At 41.1% G+C, this 14,969-nt stretch overlaps 1 protein-coding gene across 1 annotated transcript in view; it reads left to right on the forward strand.

The window, feature by feature from the left end:
* LOC137423113 (epidermal growth factor receptor kinase substrate 8-like) overlaps window positions 1-14,969 on the forward strand; it is a 240,726-nt gene that overhangs the window by 65,313 nt on the left and 160,444 nt on the right. Inside the window, exon 3 of the mRNA XM_078774688.1 lies at window positions 283-444. Coding sequence (XP_078630814.1) covers window positions 283-444 — 162 coding nt within the window. The remainder of the gene's footprint in view (window positions 1-282; window positions 445-14,969) is intronic.

Consider the following 14,969-nt stretch of genomic DNA (forward strand, 5'->3'; position numbering starts at 1 on the left):
CTACCCATACATATGCAGAGTGATGGCATCTACCCGTTGTGGGACTATGCAGAGGCATATTGGTGACACAGTCACATTGTTCTCGTTTTTTTTAAGGTTAAAGGAGTTTATGCCACCGGGCCTATTATCTTTCTGAAATCGAATGCGATGCTATATACTATTCAATCATCAATTAATGAACAATAATTGTCTTTTTAGTCATGTTCCTTCGCCGCAGGGCAGATGTATATGCAGTATTATATAGACAAGAGGCCTATCACGCTGTCCCCATAACCACCCCAGCATCTGATGATGTTCGAGGCAGAGCATTCGGACGGGGAGCGTGCAGTGCTGGTCGGGATGCGGCGTCTCAGCATGCTGCAGCGCAAGGGGCGCATCTGGAGCCAGGACATGGTGTTGTGGATCGACAGCCACAACGTGCAGCTTATCGACGCACAAAACGATGTACGTTCATCCTGTACGATCCTTCTTACTGAAAGTGATCTCTAGTAAGACTTTAGTGGAATTAGCTTCATGAAAGTTATTGCAGTATGAGAAAGCTCCCTCTACCATCTAGGTCGTGTAATAATGGTCAAATGTACATTACACATTAGTAGCTTTTGTATGTATTACAATCTTGAGCAGAAATACTAAGAAGCCAATAAGATAATGGAGAACAGGGTCAAATGATCTCCTTATGTAATTTTAGATTAATGAACAGGATTAAATAATTAAATTGATATATGTGGGAAAATGACATGCACAGACCAGGAATCGAACCCAGGTACTCCAGGAAACTGCACCAGTGCTCTGCCATCTGAGCTACCTGGGCAACCCTGACTGAGCATGCAATTTTCCCCACACATATGATTGCCACTCTCTTTCCGTCAATGCTTCCGGGGCACTCGCTGCCAACCATAGGAGCACCAACGGCCTGACCATGAGAGGGTCTTCCTCCAATGGGGGGGGGGGGGGGGGGGAGAGGGAACAAATCCATGTCCTCTATCATAGACACCACTGGGGACGTAGTGACGCAATTAGTTCAACTAGCAACGGTACCCACCCTATGGGCGGGGCTTCAATTGGGAGGCCTAAATGAAAAGGCAAAATATCAGAAATTGAAGGCTTTTTTATTTCAAACGATTTATATAAACATCTGTTAAATCACATCACACGCAAATCATCCAAATCTAAACAGTATTTGTAGAATTTCAATAAAAGCCACATCACTGTTCATATCAGTAAATATTATTCCATCATGTTTGGAAAAACTGGAATATTGGAAAATTGGGAAAATTGGAAAAACAATATAGCCTATTGTACTCCTGGGGGTCCCAGGATTACCCACCCAAAATGTTGTTGCGATCGGTTCAGCGGTTTTTGCGGTACCTGGGAACGGACGGACGGACAGACAGACAGACAGACAGACAGACAGACAGACAGACAGACAGACATTTGGTGAATTATAGTAAGATTAACAGGATTAAATAATGTGTGGGAAAAATGCATGCTCAGTCAGGGTCGTCCAGATATCTCAGATGGCAGAGCACTGGTACGGTTTTCCAGAGAATGTGGGTATGATTCCTGGTATGGGTGTGTAATTTTCCCACATATATCAATTTAATTATGTACTTTTCTATTTCCCACCTTGGTTGATCTATTTTGCATTTCCATTTGAACCCCTCGCTCTTGATTTGGGGAACCCAAGTCCAAATCCCATATTTCATCCACATATACACACTACGTGTCCCCATTGTCTATATTATAATAGGCTACGGTGATTCTGTCTGTCTGTCTGTCTGTCCGGGGGTGTGGCTTACTCCGTTTACAGAGTAGCTCCACCCATTCTTGGAGAGGCTTCATGTAAACAAATATCCACCATTTTATTAACTCGAATAGCTTTGAGGCCTGTTTAGTTAGGCCTGTGCTGTCTTTCTCTCTCACACAGGTTTATTTTAACTCTAATTCGATATATCATTTCATTTTTAACAGTCGCTAACATAGTTTTAGACTCGGTTGAAAAAAAACGGGAAGAGAATCCCATGAAAGTTTCCGTTTATAGAACGAAATGATTTCTCAAAGGCCTGTAAAATAAAGCCCATTCATTGAGTCACCCTCACAATTTTATCTCGAATTCACCATCTGATTAAATTTTTATCGATGGTTTTAGACTCGGTGCAGAAATAATTGAGAACATTCACGCACACACGGGAAAATGCAGAGATATATTTTTGAAAATCGCGTCACGATGATACACAAAAATACACCGCCTAAAATAACAGTCGGGGAAAATGTCGACATATATTAAAAATTCGCTTTTTCTTTTCCGTTAAGATATATTACTTTTTTCTTTTGATGACAGTCGTCACAAAAACGACATATATTTCTTCGTTCTTATTTCATTCAACATTATTATCCGAAGTAAAATATGTTTCAGTAAATTACGGAGAGATATTTCTTCGTTTTTTTTTTTATTAGTTATGTGCGCATACACTTTAAATAGGTTCATTTGAAATCTTTAATTTTCACAATGTAATTTACTTGCCATTTGTCATTTGATGATTACGAGACACTTCCTCTTGAGGATCGTGACAATTCATGCGTTGCGTGGAAACTTCCATTTCCGAAATGAATGAGACGGTCGATGAAGAACGCAGACTTGAACAGGATACAGCAAGAAAACGAATGAGACGGGCGAACGAGTCCGTCGACGAACGTCAATGCAGACTTGAACAGGATGCAGCAAGAAAAAGAACGAGACAGGAGAACGAGACCCTTGACGAACGTGATCACAGACTCGCACAGGATGCTGCTGCAACAACGATGAGGAGGGTTGGAGAGGAGCGAGGGGTTGGAGAGGAGTTAGGGGTTGGAGAGTGAGGAGCTAGGGCTTGGAGAGTGAGGGGCTAGGGGTTTGAGAGTGAGGAGCTAAGGGTTGGAGAGTGAGGAGCTAGGGGTTGGAGGGTGAGGAGCTAGGGGTTGGAGGGTGAGGAGCTAGGAGTTAGAGAGGAGTGAGAAATTGGAGAGGAGTGAGGGGTTGGAGAGTGAGAAGCGAGGGGTTGGAGAGCGAGGGGTTGGAGAGTGAGGTGTTGGAGAGTGAGGTGTTGGAGAGTGAGGAGCTAGGGGTTGGAGAGTGAGGAGCTGGGGTTGGAGAGTGAGGAGCTAGGGGTTGGAGAGTGAGGAGCTAGGGGTTGGAGAGTGAGGAGCTAGGGGTTGGAGAGTGAGGAGCGAGGGGTTGGCGAGTGAGGAGCTCGGGGTTGGAGAGGAGTGAGAAATTGGAGAGGAGCGAGGAGTTCGAGAGCGAGGAGCGGGGAGTTCGAGAGCGAGGAGCGAGGGGTTGGAGAGCGAGGAGCGAGGGGTTGGAGAGCGAGGAGCGAGGGGTTGGAGAGTGAGGGGCGATGGGTTGGAGAGTGAGGAGTGAGGGGTTGGAGAGCGAGGAGTTGGAGAGTGAGGAGCTAGGGGTTGGTGAGCGAGCTAGGTGTTGGAGAGTGAGGAGCTAGGGGTTGGAGAGCGAGGTGCTAGGGGTTGGAGAGCGAGGAGCTAGGGGTTGGAAAGCGAGGAGCGAGGGGTTGGAGAGCGAGGCATGAGGGGTTGGAGAGCGAGGAGCTAGGGGTTGGAGAGCGAGGTGCTAGGGGTTGGAGAGCGAGGAGCTTGGGGTTGGAGAGTGAGGAGCTAGGGGTTGGAGAGCGAGGAGTGAGGGGTTGGAGAGCGAGGAGCAAGGGGTTGGAGAGCGAGGAGCGAGGGGTTGGAGAGCGAGGGGTTGGAGAGCGAGGAGCTAGGGGTTGGAGAGCGAGGAGCTAGGGGTTGGAGAGCGAGGAGCTAGGTGTTGGAGAGCGAGGAGCGAGGGGTTGGACAGTGAGGAGCAAGGAGTTGGAGAGTGAGGGCTGATTGGAGCGGAGAGTGAGGAGCGATTGGAGAGGAGAGTGAGGAGTAATTCGAGAGGAGAGTGAGGAGTGATTGGAGGGGGGTGTGAGGGATTGGAGAGGAGTGTGAGGGATTGGAGAGGAGTGTGAGGAAGTATTGCAGAGGAGTGTGAGGAGGTATTGGAGGGGAGTGTGAGGAGGAGTGGGATTGGAGAGGCATGAGGGTGGAGAGAGGAGAGTGTCAGGTGGAGAGGAGTGAGGTGTCACATATTATGTGAAATAAATAAATTGTGTTAATTACACCATTTCTGGATCTGATGAATTGCCAGTCACCATTTTGTCAAATTTAATGTGCAGCATCTAAATCAAGATGTCCAAATGTCACACACGTCCATGCCCGTGGGATTCCCACGGGTGACCCCACTAGTATATCAATGTCCTTGTAATTCTTATAAGATCGTACTGATGTCTACTAGTATTTGCCCTGCATGTGATGAATGTAAGCTCCCGTAGAGTGAGGTGAGATGAGCTCCCATATATAAGTTGAAACTAAATTGTTGCAAGATTTAGCTGCACCCTCTACAGTTTCTTAAATTCAGTAAATCTTTGTTGCAATTCCTGCCTATAGGGCCTGAAGTTAAGAAAGTTTTACGAAAACAAACTTTTTCACGTTCTTTCTTTGTTTCAAGAAATGACCGTTATCAAGTGATAATACTGTAGCGGCTACCGCTGGGTTTTCACAATCGCCTTGCACCTATCAAGGACGCGGAGCGATCACCATGCCGGGCTCGTCCAGGACGCCCGGGCAGGCCCGCGCTCAACTTGCCAGGCCTCGGTCGGGACGCCCGGGCATGCCCGGGCATGCCCGGTGTGGAAGTGTAACTCAGTGTAACTTATTGAGTAAAGACTGGTAACGATTTCGTAAATGGATGCCAAGAATGTGCACGCACATGGTAATCTCTTGTCCACCTGGTCACAGCCCCTGGCTGGAGCACCCCCCTATCGTTTGGTAAACGGAACTCACAGCAGGAGGGGAGCGAGCTGATGCCAGGACTTGGTGCATGCATGACCTCGGGGCATTAGCGGAGAAAGGATTAACGTTCAGCGGACAGGGGATTAACTCCAGTTTGTCCATATAAACCAGAGCAAACGTTGAGTCAAGGAGACTTGCCACGATAACTCCTGCTCGACGGAGCGAACGAGCGCCCATCATCAGAACCTCTGCCCGACGGGAATGGCGGAGGAACATCGGCCGAACGAGAAGGACCATGCGAAAAGAGTTAACCTGGTCCATTGAATTAAGCGGTATTATTTGGTAATGGAATGAAGTGAATAACCAGTTAATAAACCAGACCTTTTGTAAAACCTGTGTCCGGTCATTGGAGTCTTGAGTCTCCCCCACTACTTCCCCTACAATTTGGAGGCACCGCTGACATCAATTGTACACAAACAAGTCTTTAAAAGGTGAGTGTGTCTTGTTTTTGTCCAATATGATTTACGAACTTGGGAATAGTCTTGTACATACATGGGGGAGAAGGTGGTCCTGGGGGTTCCTTGCGCACCGATGCCGCGATATAGGTGGCGTGACCCATCACGAATGGTACTTCGATAAACGACTGTAGCTATTATTCGTGTTTTTCTAAATGATTTCTGTAAATACGTATTTTTTGCGCTGTCTAAATAAAATGCACCAGGTCGGCGCTGGTCATTAAGGGCCTTACTGTGACCTGGGAGCAAACGGAGCATGCGTGCACCATGCGACCATTTGCTTCCAAGTCGTGTAAGGCCGGTACACTCGTTTACACACCCGTACACGTGTAAAGTAGTTTGTTTGTTTTTTCCACTTGTTCAAAGCACGCGACTTGCTCGGCGTGCGACAGGGAGCTGGGAAATGGAATTATATTTATATATATATATTTTTACCTCATTCCAATTTATGGTATTGCGACAAAACGGCTTATATCTTTGGAACGACTGGTCGGATTTAGACAAATTAAACGGAATTGTGTAGGACGAAAGCCGTGGGTCCAAAGTAAAAAATAAAAATAAAAAAAATTAAAAAAAAAGGGGTGGAGGAGAGAAAAATTTTTTTTTCAGTTTTCCCGCCATGTCTAAAACTCGTTCGATCAACAAATAAATTCATGACAGACAACCCCACCTCATGCCGGTCCAGAATTATTGTGAAAGATGGCGATTGGATGAAAATTGCATACCAACACTCCCTCACTGTCCCTCATTGTCCCTCATGTCCATTCCGGCACCCTGTCTCTTGCTCCCGCTCCTTCTCCCTCCCCTCCCTCTAGTTCCCATTGGCGGACGTTTTGCGAGAAGCAAAGCGTTTTGCAGGAAGCTTCCAGGAAGCTTCCAGGAAGCAAAGCCAGGGCTGTTGCTTTTTGTGTATTTTCTCTGCGCCCCATACTCGCAGATTTGGTTGGTACAAATATTTTATTGAAAGGTGAAAGATTCTTTTGTGGGAAAGCAATGGCAGACCACCCATTGTCACCACTTTCATGAGCTCAGAGAAATAAAAAATTCCAAATTCCACTCTGATGGCTCAGTGGAAATCGGCAGCAGAGTGGGAATCGGCAGACAATGGAACAGCTAGCGACGAGTGTTTGTGAGTAACAACCACCCTCTGGTTGAGGCTCATAGGAGGGGTGATGCTTACTGATTCGGCACGCTTACAATAGATATTAATGGCGAAGGTTGTGGTTGGTTCGATTTTGCGAAATGGACGTTCTTTGAACGGGTTAAATGAGAATTTTCGTATTGGATGTTAAAGCAACGAAGAGTTTTGTGGGATTATGGGGTCATATCGCGACATCATGGGAAAGCTGGTGTAAATGGTGGGACGTCAGAGGTAATGGTGTGGTTTAATGTTCACACTGTTTTGGAAAATAATGCTCGATGCAACATGATCCTAAAAAGAACCCATCCCTACATCTAAGGATCAGGAAGGGAAGGAATGGAAAATTTGAAGTATTAAAGTTACGGAACTCAAAATGTCTGGGTTTGGATGTAGTCATTAAAGGATTGAGTCATTCATTGGTTTGATGATGGTCCTAATATTTTTGATAAATGTTTGATAATGGTCCTGGTAATTTTAGTCCTAGGAATAATATTGCTAGTGGTTTGTCTGAAGATTTTAATGGGATTTTAATGGGATTTTAATGGGATTTAATGGGATTTTAATGGGATTTTAATGGGATTTAATGGGATTTTAATGGGATAAATTGGGAACATTCAAATGTTGGGTTTTGCTAACGTTTCCACAGCGTCTCCACAACGTTTTACTTTCGTTGTTGCAACGTTTTGCTCCAACGTTTTGGGAACATTCAAATGTTGGGTTTTGCTAACGTTTCCACAACGTCGCTACAACGTTTCACTTTCGTTGTTGCAACGTTTTGCTCCAACGTTTTGGGAACATTCAAATGTTGGGTTTTGCTGACGTTTCCACAACGTCGCCACAACGTTTCACTTTCGTTGTTGCAACGTTTTGCTCCAACGTTTTGGGAACATTCAAATGTTGGGTTTTGCTAACGTTTCCACAACGTCGCCACAACGTTTCACTTTCGTTGTTGCAACGTTTTGCTCCAACGTTTTGGGGACACTCAAATGTTAGGTGGATCGGATAAGAATTCACGAGTTATTTAATTATTAGCGATTAAGGAAGTACTTATTTAATTAATTACATTTCTTATTAAATTACAGTAATTACATTACAGTAATTACCTGAGGTAATTACAGTAATTACAGTTCCGGTAATTACAGTAATTACAGTAATCATTACAGTAATTGCAGTAATCTTATTGCAGTAATTACATTACATTAACTCAGGCACCTTTTGAGTAAGGAAGCTGATATTTGGACATGACAATGACCAAGTGATGTGGCTGTCAAGGAAAATTTTGATTTATTGATTAATCATTTAATAAATTAACTCGTTGATTTATAAATGACTTATTTAATTAAAAGTCCTCAGAGATACATCTTCGGATGAAATACTTGCAGATTGGTTATGCTATGAGCCAATTGATTAAGGAAAATATTTTGTGATGGCCATATTGGCAATTTCGTGGCCATATTCGTGGCAACTCAGTTAGTGCCACTGCACCTTTAAAATGCATCCCTGCGTTCATTTTTCGATCGATTGAGTTGAAATTTTGAACAATCGGATCTGGACTGTCGTTGTTAACGACTCTAGCACGCACTCGTCCAATCAGGATGGAGCGGTATGGTCCCCGGATCATCACTGCCCGCAGTTTTTAATTAATTTTACTTTTTCTCTTGGTCATATAATTTTGAAGACATGCATGTCATGATAGAGGAAATGTTTGTTCTGTTGAACGGAATAAATGTTGTTTATTTGTGTGGGTGTGTATTTTTGTGTATTTTGGATATATTTTCACGACTAATTCCAGTTAACATCCTGCAACATTTCGCTCGTTTGCTGGCCGAGTCGAAATTGCGTTGAGTTTCTATGGCATGCGCCATTAAAAGCGCTGTGTAATGGTTGAGCTCCCTTTATTTCGTTTTGGTCATGCGGATGAGCAGACAAAATGACGAATGCTGCGGCTGGAGCAGTAGAAGCGATGTTTTTTTTAATTGAAATGATGTAATTTAATTAAAAGTGGTAGGTGGGCAAAACCGCAAAGCATACCTCTTTTAAGGTGTGTTCAAACCCATGAACATTTCAGCAATCAATACGATGCTGAAAGGATGTAATTTAATTAAACGTGGTAGGTGGGCAAAACCGCAAAGCATACCTCTTTTAAGGTGTGTTCAAACCCATGAACATTTCAGCAATCAATACGATGCTGAAAGGATGTAATTTAATTAAACGTGGTAGGTGGGCAAAACCGCAAAGCATACCTCTTTTAAGGTGTGTTCAAACCCATGAACATTTCAGCAATCAATACGATGCTGAAATGGTGTAATTTAATGAGTAATTTAATGAGTAATTTAATGAATAATTTAATGTGTAATTTAATTGTGTAATATGGTCGACCTTGGTTTTGTTTGGGTTTTGTTGTTTATTTTTGTGGGTGGGTATTTTTGTGTATTTTGGATATATTTTCACGGCTAATTCCAGTTAACATCCTGCAAAATTTGCTCGTTTTCTGGCCGAGTCGAAATTGCGTTGAGGTCCTATGGCATGCGCCATTAAAAGCGCTGTGTAATGGTTGAGCTCCCTTTATTTCGTTTTGGTCATGCGGATGAGCAGACAAAATGACGAATGCTGCGGCTGGAGCAGTGGAAGCGATTTTTGAATTGTTCAATGATTATTCGATATTGTTATGACTTATTGTCAATAGGTATACTAAGTGGCCATGAGGTAGCCTGTTGCTATGTACAGTTTTATTCTATTGTTGATTATACCACATAGCTGTGGTGATAAAGGAAATGTTCGTTTTAAATAGATGATTATGATAGGACCATGACTATAAAATCATGATGATTATTATGAATGATATCATAGGGTTCAAATGTAGAATGATTGCACGAACTTGGAAAAGAACTTTCAAGCCCTATGGGATAAATTGGGTATTACAAGCGATGGAGTTTCAAAATTTAGCATGATTGAAGGAATGTTACAGTCTTATTTCAGGAGTTTTACGAAATTTATATTGCCAAGAGATTTTGGGTACTATTAAAAGAAAAATGATGAGATATTTTTCCCAATGAACTTTAATATCTGCCATCCATGTTGGCTGTCTCAGGAATGAAGGATGAGTTGCCTTTAGTGGTTGCAAAGAAAATTTGTGGAGACCAGGCAAAGTGGGGAAATATGTCAGATATGACCCTAGGACAGGACGGTGATTCATCAATTGACATGAGGTACGAACCAGAGGTGACGACCGATGAGATTCGATCTCAGTCAATGGATGGACCTGTCCTGACATCATTGGGGAAAGGGCTTATGCAAGGAGTCATCCAAAATGATTAATTTGATTTATTGATGAATATTGATGAATTAATTGAAATTGAATAATTGATTGAATTGTTGATTGATTGAATCTAATTGATTGAATTTAATTGAATAAATTTAACTGAATAAATTGAACTGAATAAATTGAATTGAATATATTGATTGTTTGATTGATGAAAATGCGGTCTCAAGAAAGAAGCTTTGATATCTTTGTGAGATATTATCAATGTGAAGACAACCTTGGAAAATTGAGCAAGGTGGTGAGTTTATATACAGATATATATGTGCGGTTACCATTGTGTGATTTCCCCGTCAACAGAGCGGACACCTGAGGATTCACCCATTTCATACTGACCCTCCGGCTCATCTGCAAATACTGATCTGTGAGATTGGATTGTGCAAAAGCCACAGGTGAGGGAGATTCTCTGGAAATCACCGTTTGAACAGGTGGAGAGATCCTTCCTGGAGGTACGAGTGAAGCTTTAGAGGAACAAACTACAACACATCCAACGCTACTTTGATAAAAGGCAGAATGGGAAATGGAGCCTGCAAGAACACACAAGGACAACCAGAGATTCCACAAAAAGGTACTTGTACACATCATATGTACGACCGTTATGGTGCCGAAGCTATAAGGCAGGTCGAGAATTGGTAGTTGTGGACAAAGGGACATGATGAGGAGTTTCCAAGAGATGGTACATTTGAGCGAAGTCGATTGGAAAGATTGGAACAAAGATTGAAAGCCAGGAAGAGACAGAATCTAACGGTAGACTGGCTTGCATTCCATCTTTGGGATGGTGAATCCAGACAACGGGAACAGCAAGAACGGATAACGGATCTAGAACTTAAAATAAAAAGGATACAGGATACAGTGGAGGAGACAAATGCACAACTGCCCTCGAAATTAGGAATGAAAGTGACAGTTGTCCCATCTGATTTCCAGTTGTCTCCCCAAAAAGGACGGTACAGAGAATTTTTTCGTGTTACAGGAGATAACGAGAGATTGCAGTGGCAACTCAGGGATGTAGAGATGCAGCCCAGCAATACAAGTGCACAGGTGCACAGATCAGACAACGACAGAAACCGGTGTTTCAAGTGTGGACGGATGGGACATTGGAAAAGAGGATGCCCGTATACCAAAAGGAAGACAAGTTAATAGGGGAAACCAAGATCAAGGGTACCAGTGCTGACCGATACCTCAGACAATGATTAGGCCTTCATTGCGACAAATCCCAAATGACGATTGGCCTCAACAAATTAGATTACTGGACAAACATGAATAACTGTCGATGATTCTTGGGTCTGAAAAGTTTTCGGAGCAAGAATTATTCATTTTTTTCTTTTGCTTGTAAGCAAATTAGTAATTAATTGATCACATGCCGAAATTGGATCTTTTATGTTGGGCACACAATTTTAAATTTACAAAGTTGGAACAATTGCTTTGCAAATTTTTTAAACCAAGTGACAAGGGTCACATGATGATCAGGTGGGAATTTCGGACTAGTGTTCCGCATGATTGATAAGTCAGTGGTCGACTGACATGTAAATGGGTGTGTAGTCAAATTTGGATAAATTATTGTGGGAACTGAAAGGGTAATTTCAATGTGACATCATAGGGGTTTTCTAAGAATAAACTTTTTGGTCCATTTGTGTATTAGCATTTCTAAAATTGAAGGACAAATTTTATGAAATTGAAATAAAATTGACACCCATCTTGATCTGTAAATAATAGTTCCAACGCAAACAAATACGCATAATGCATGTGTGTGTGTATTTTTGTGTGTCAATGTTAGTGTTTTTTATTGTTTTGTGTATCAATCTTACAAGATTGTTGACACCGACAGTGTGCCTGTCTGGAAATGGATAGTTTTATGTGGATGGGATTGAATATGCAGAGAATCCGTAAAATAAAATAGAAATATAATTTGATTATGAACATTATCTCTTTTGTCAAGGGAGATGGAATATAAAGATTTGATGTGCTGGGTTATGAGCAGCCATTAATTAATAGTAAAATTGTGAGTAATTTGGGGATTCCATTTTGATAGAATTTATATGAGAATAACAGCTATTTATGGATATGAGCTTCATAAAAAGAAATGAGGGAGTACAAAATTAGCCAAATTTGGGAGAGGTCTTACACTGACTTCCCAGAATACTCTGCTCACGGATTTATATATATATATATATATATATATATATATATATATATATATATATATATATATATATATATATATATACTTGAATTTTATCAGCATATAAATTGTGCTGTATGTATGGATGTGTATTAGGCATAGATGATATGGGAAAATAGTAAAGAAAATCTTGCTGATTTGAACTATTGTGAGTTTTAAAACGGAATGCATTGTGAATCTTAAACCAAGGGGCAGACATGAACGCGCTGTTACGTTATTTATACTCAGAACGCGATGTCACGTGCACCTGCAACACATTTGTTAAACTCGCACACCTATATTGGCATACTGGTGTCAGTAGTACTCACTGGGTGCATAGAAATGGATGAGCAACAGTTAAGGGGGTTTAAAATAAAAACACTTACTTGGATATTTTCTACAAAAGTATGGGTTTCAATAAGTGGTAGCTGTACACATGGGATTCATCAAATTAAGTTTTGGAGTTCAAACAAAGTCACTGGTTAACAGATGGGAATGGATAGTAAATAAATTCTTCGATGCTGGGTAAATGAAGTGAGATATTACAAAGACTTATGAGAGCTATTGTTCTAACTTACAGCAGTGGAAAATTATTGGGAAAAAAAATTAGATCCAACATAATGAATCTATAAAAGAATGTGATAGGGATAATATCCTCAATTTGTACTAATTATTTGATTGTGGGTAAAGGAATTAAGTTATCGTAGTGGATTGTTAACAGCAGCCTGAAAATGTCCTGAGAGTGTGCATCCATGTCATCAGAAATCCCAGATTTGTTTTTACAAACAACATTTTGGTAGAGGTCTTATGTGGACGAACACTTCCTTGGTAGATAAAAAACGGTACTGCAAGCTGGCAGCCACTTTTGCGGCCAGTTAGGCCAAACAAATTGAGAGGAAATTGTAGTTAAATACGTAAGTTACACATGGCTATTTGAAAAAAAGGAAATTTGTTGAGATGGGAAACATTTTTCGAAGGTTTATTAAAGTGTTATAATATGACATGTGGCAAGGCAAACTATTGGATGGGAAAATTAGATCTGGCTATAGAATAAATTTATTGACCCCTTGAAGTTAATTCTTCGAATCATTGTTTCACTGGCATTTTTGTTCAAATTGGAAATAGTTTGGTAGAGCTTTGGTTAAAACCTTTGGTTGCGGTATCTTGGAACGAAATGATAAACCATAGGAGATTGATAAAAAAAATAAAAAATAATATATGGACCCAAAATAGAAAGTTGGATTCATGCCCCTCATTGCAAACAAGCACATGGGGCTAAGGTGGACGATCCCACAGAAAATAAGGCTGCACCTAGCAGCCCAGCAGAACATTCAGTGGCAGATAAATGATAGTCGTGATTTACAGTCATTTGAAGTACATTTTAACACCCCTTGCATTGATAAACATTACATTTTCAACATGTGATATTCCTACTTGGGATAGTGACATTTATTTGCCTACATGACATACAATTACCTGCTGATATTAATACAACATGAGTGAAAAAAATAAATAAAATGTATCACAACTACACTCATGATCAGGGGATTGAGTTCAACCCCGGGAGATAGGGGGATCAGGGTAAGACAAATAATCTGATTTATGTTACATATTAAGGGATTTTCTTTATTTACCTTTTAGGAAGCTTGTTAGTTTGGTATATAATGTTGAATGTCATCAACATATAACTATGTCATAGGTATGAATATATACAAGGAGTAGCAGACGTGTTTGTTGGTTTAGTAGTTATATTGGCAATTGTTTTAGTGGTGGCTTGCTTGAAAGCCTTAGTGACGGTGTGTTTGAATAAGGTAACCAACAACACGATGATAACGCATGAAGTGACAAATGAGGAAAGAAATGTGGAACCAGAAAAGGAAGACTTTTATGGCGACATAAACAGTAGAATTAAGATAATGGCATAACGACAATGTTATGAGTTGTGTCAATCACAATATCAGTGAACTCATATCACCACGAGTGACACACTGTTAGAAAAAAAAAAGGGGAAAAGAAAAAGTGGAGGAATTATGGTAATAATACATTATGCTTAATTTGTTGGTTTGGGAAAATTTTTGTTTGGAATTAGATATTCCTGTTTGTGATTGTAATCATATACAATTTATTTTCTTAGAATAGTGATAAAATACCTGCACAAGCTAATTTTTGAACTATATTAACCTGAAAGCAATTGTGGATGCTATTCTTAGTTTAGTAGTGAAATACATACCTGATTGAATATTATTTGTGTGACGCATATAAATGAATATAACTTTTTGAATGTTGTAAGGGAAAACAACAAATTGTTGAATGTGAAACTGTCGGAAGATATACATGATTATGCTGATTTCATGGTAAGATATACCCTATCTGATTCAGTGTGTGTGGAAAGCAGATTCAGATGTGACTGAGCATAAGGATAAGACGAGATCACATTTTGAAGGGAGTGCTAACGGAATTGGGAAGAAGTTCGAGAAAGAAAATTTGTGGCTAAAAAAAAAAATGAAGTTAATCGTGGCATACACCCTCTTTCTCAAAGAATGATGAAGACATTCTCCCGTGTAACTTGGAGATGAATGCTTACCTTCACCAAGGAAATTTATGTGACCATTTGCCTGGATCACACTGCAACATATGAAAGAAAGGCGATCACTTACTCTTGTTCGAAGGCTTCGAACATTCATCACATCAGAAGTTGCAGGACAACGACATTTTACCTGCAACCTCTGTGAAATGCGGGGACATATGTTATTACTTCACCAATTTCCGGGGAGCCAGCATGGAGCTGCAAACCAATGGCTGTGCCTTTTCACAACAGCTGTGCACGATTTTGCGGGCCACTCCTGGTATGGACCATGAATGACCTGAACACCATGGTCCCAACATCATTGTGGATGCATCCGGCATCCCTGTTCCACATCTTGCTGGCCAATCAACGTCACACCAATACTTGCTGCCCACTCATAATGAGGGAGGAGGCAAGTCGACTACAACTGGGCGAAGGCCTTGTTCAAGGAATCA

Source organism: Myxine glutinosa, chromosome 3 (genome assembly GCF_964187855.1).
Source record: "Myxine glutinosa chromosome 3, kmMyxGlut1.1, whole genome shotgun sequence".
NCBI classification, from domain to species: domain Eukaryota; kingdom Metazoa; phylum Chordata; class Myxini; order Myxiniformes; family Myxinidae; genus Myxine; species Myxine glutinosa.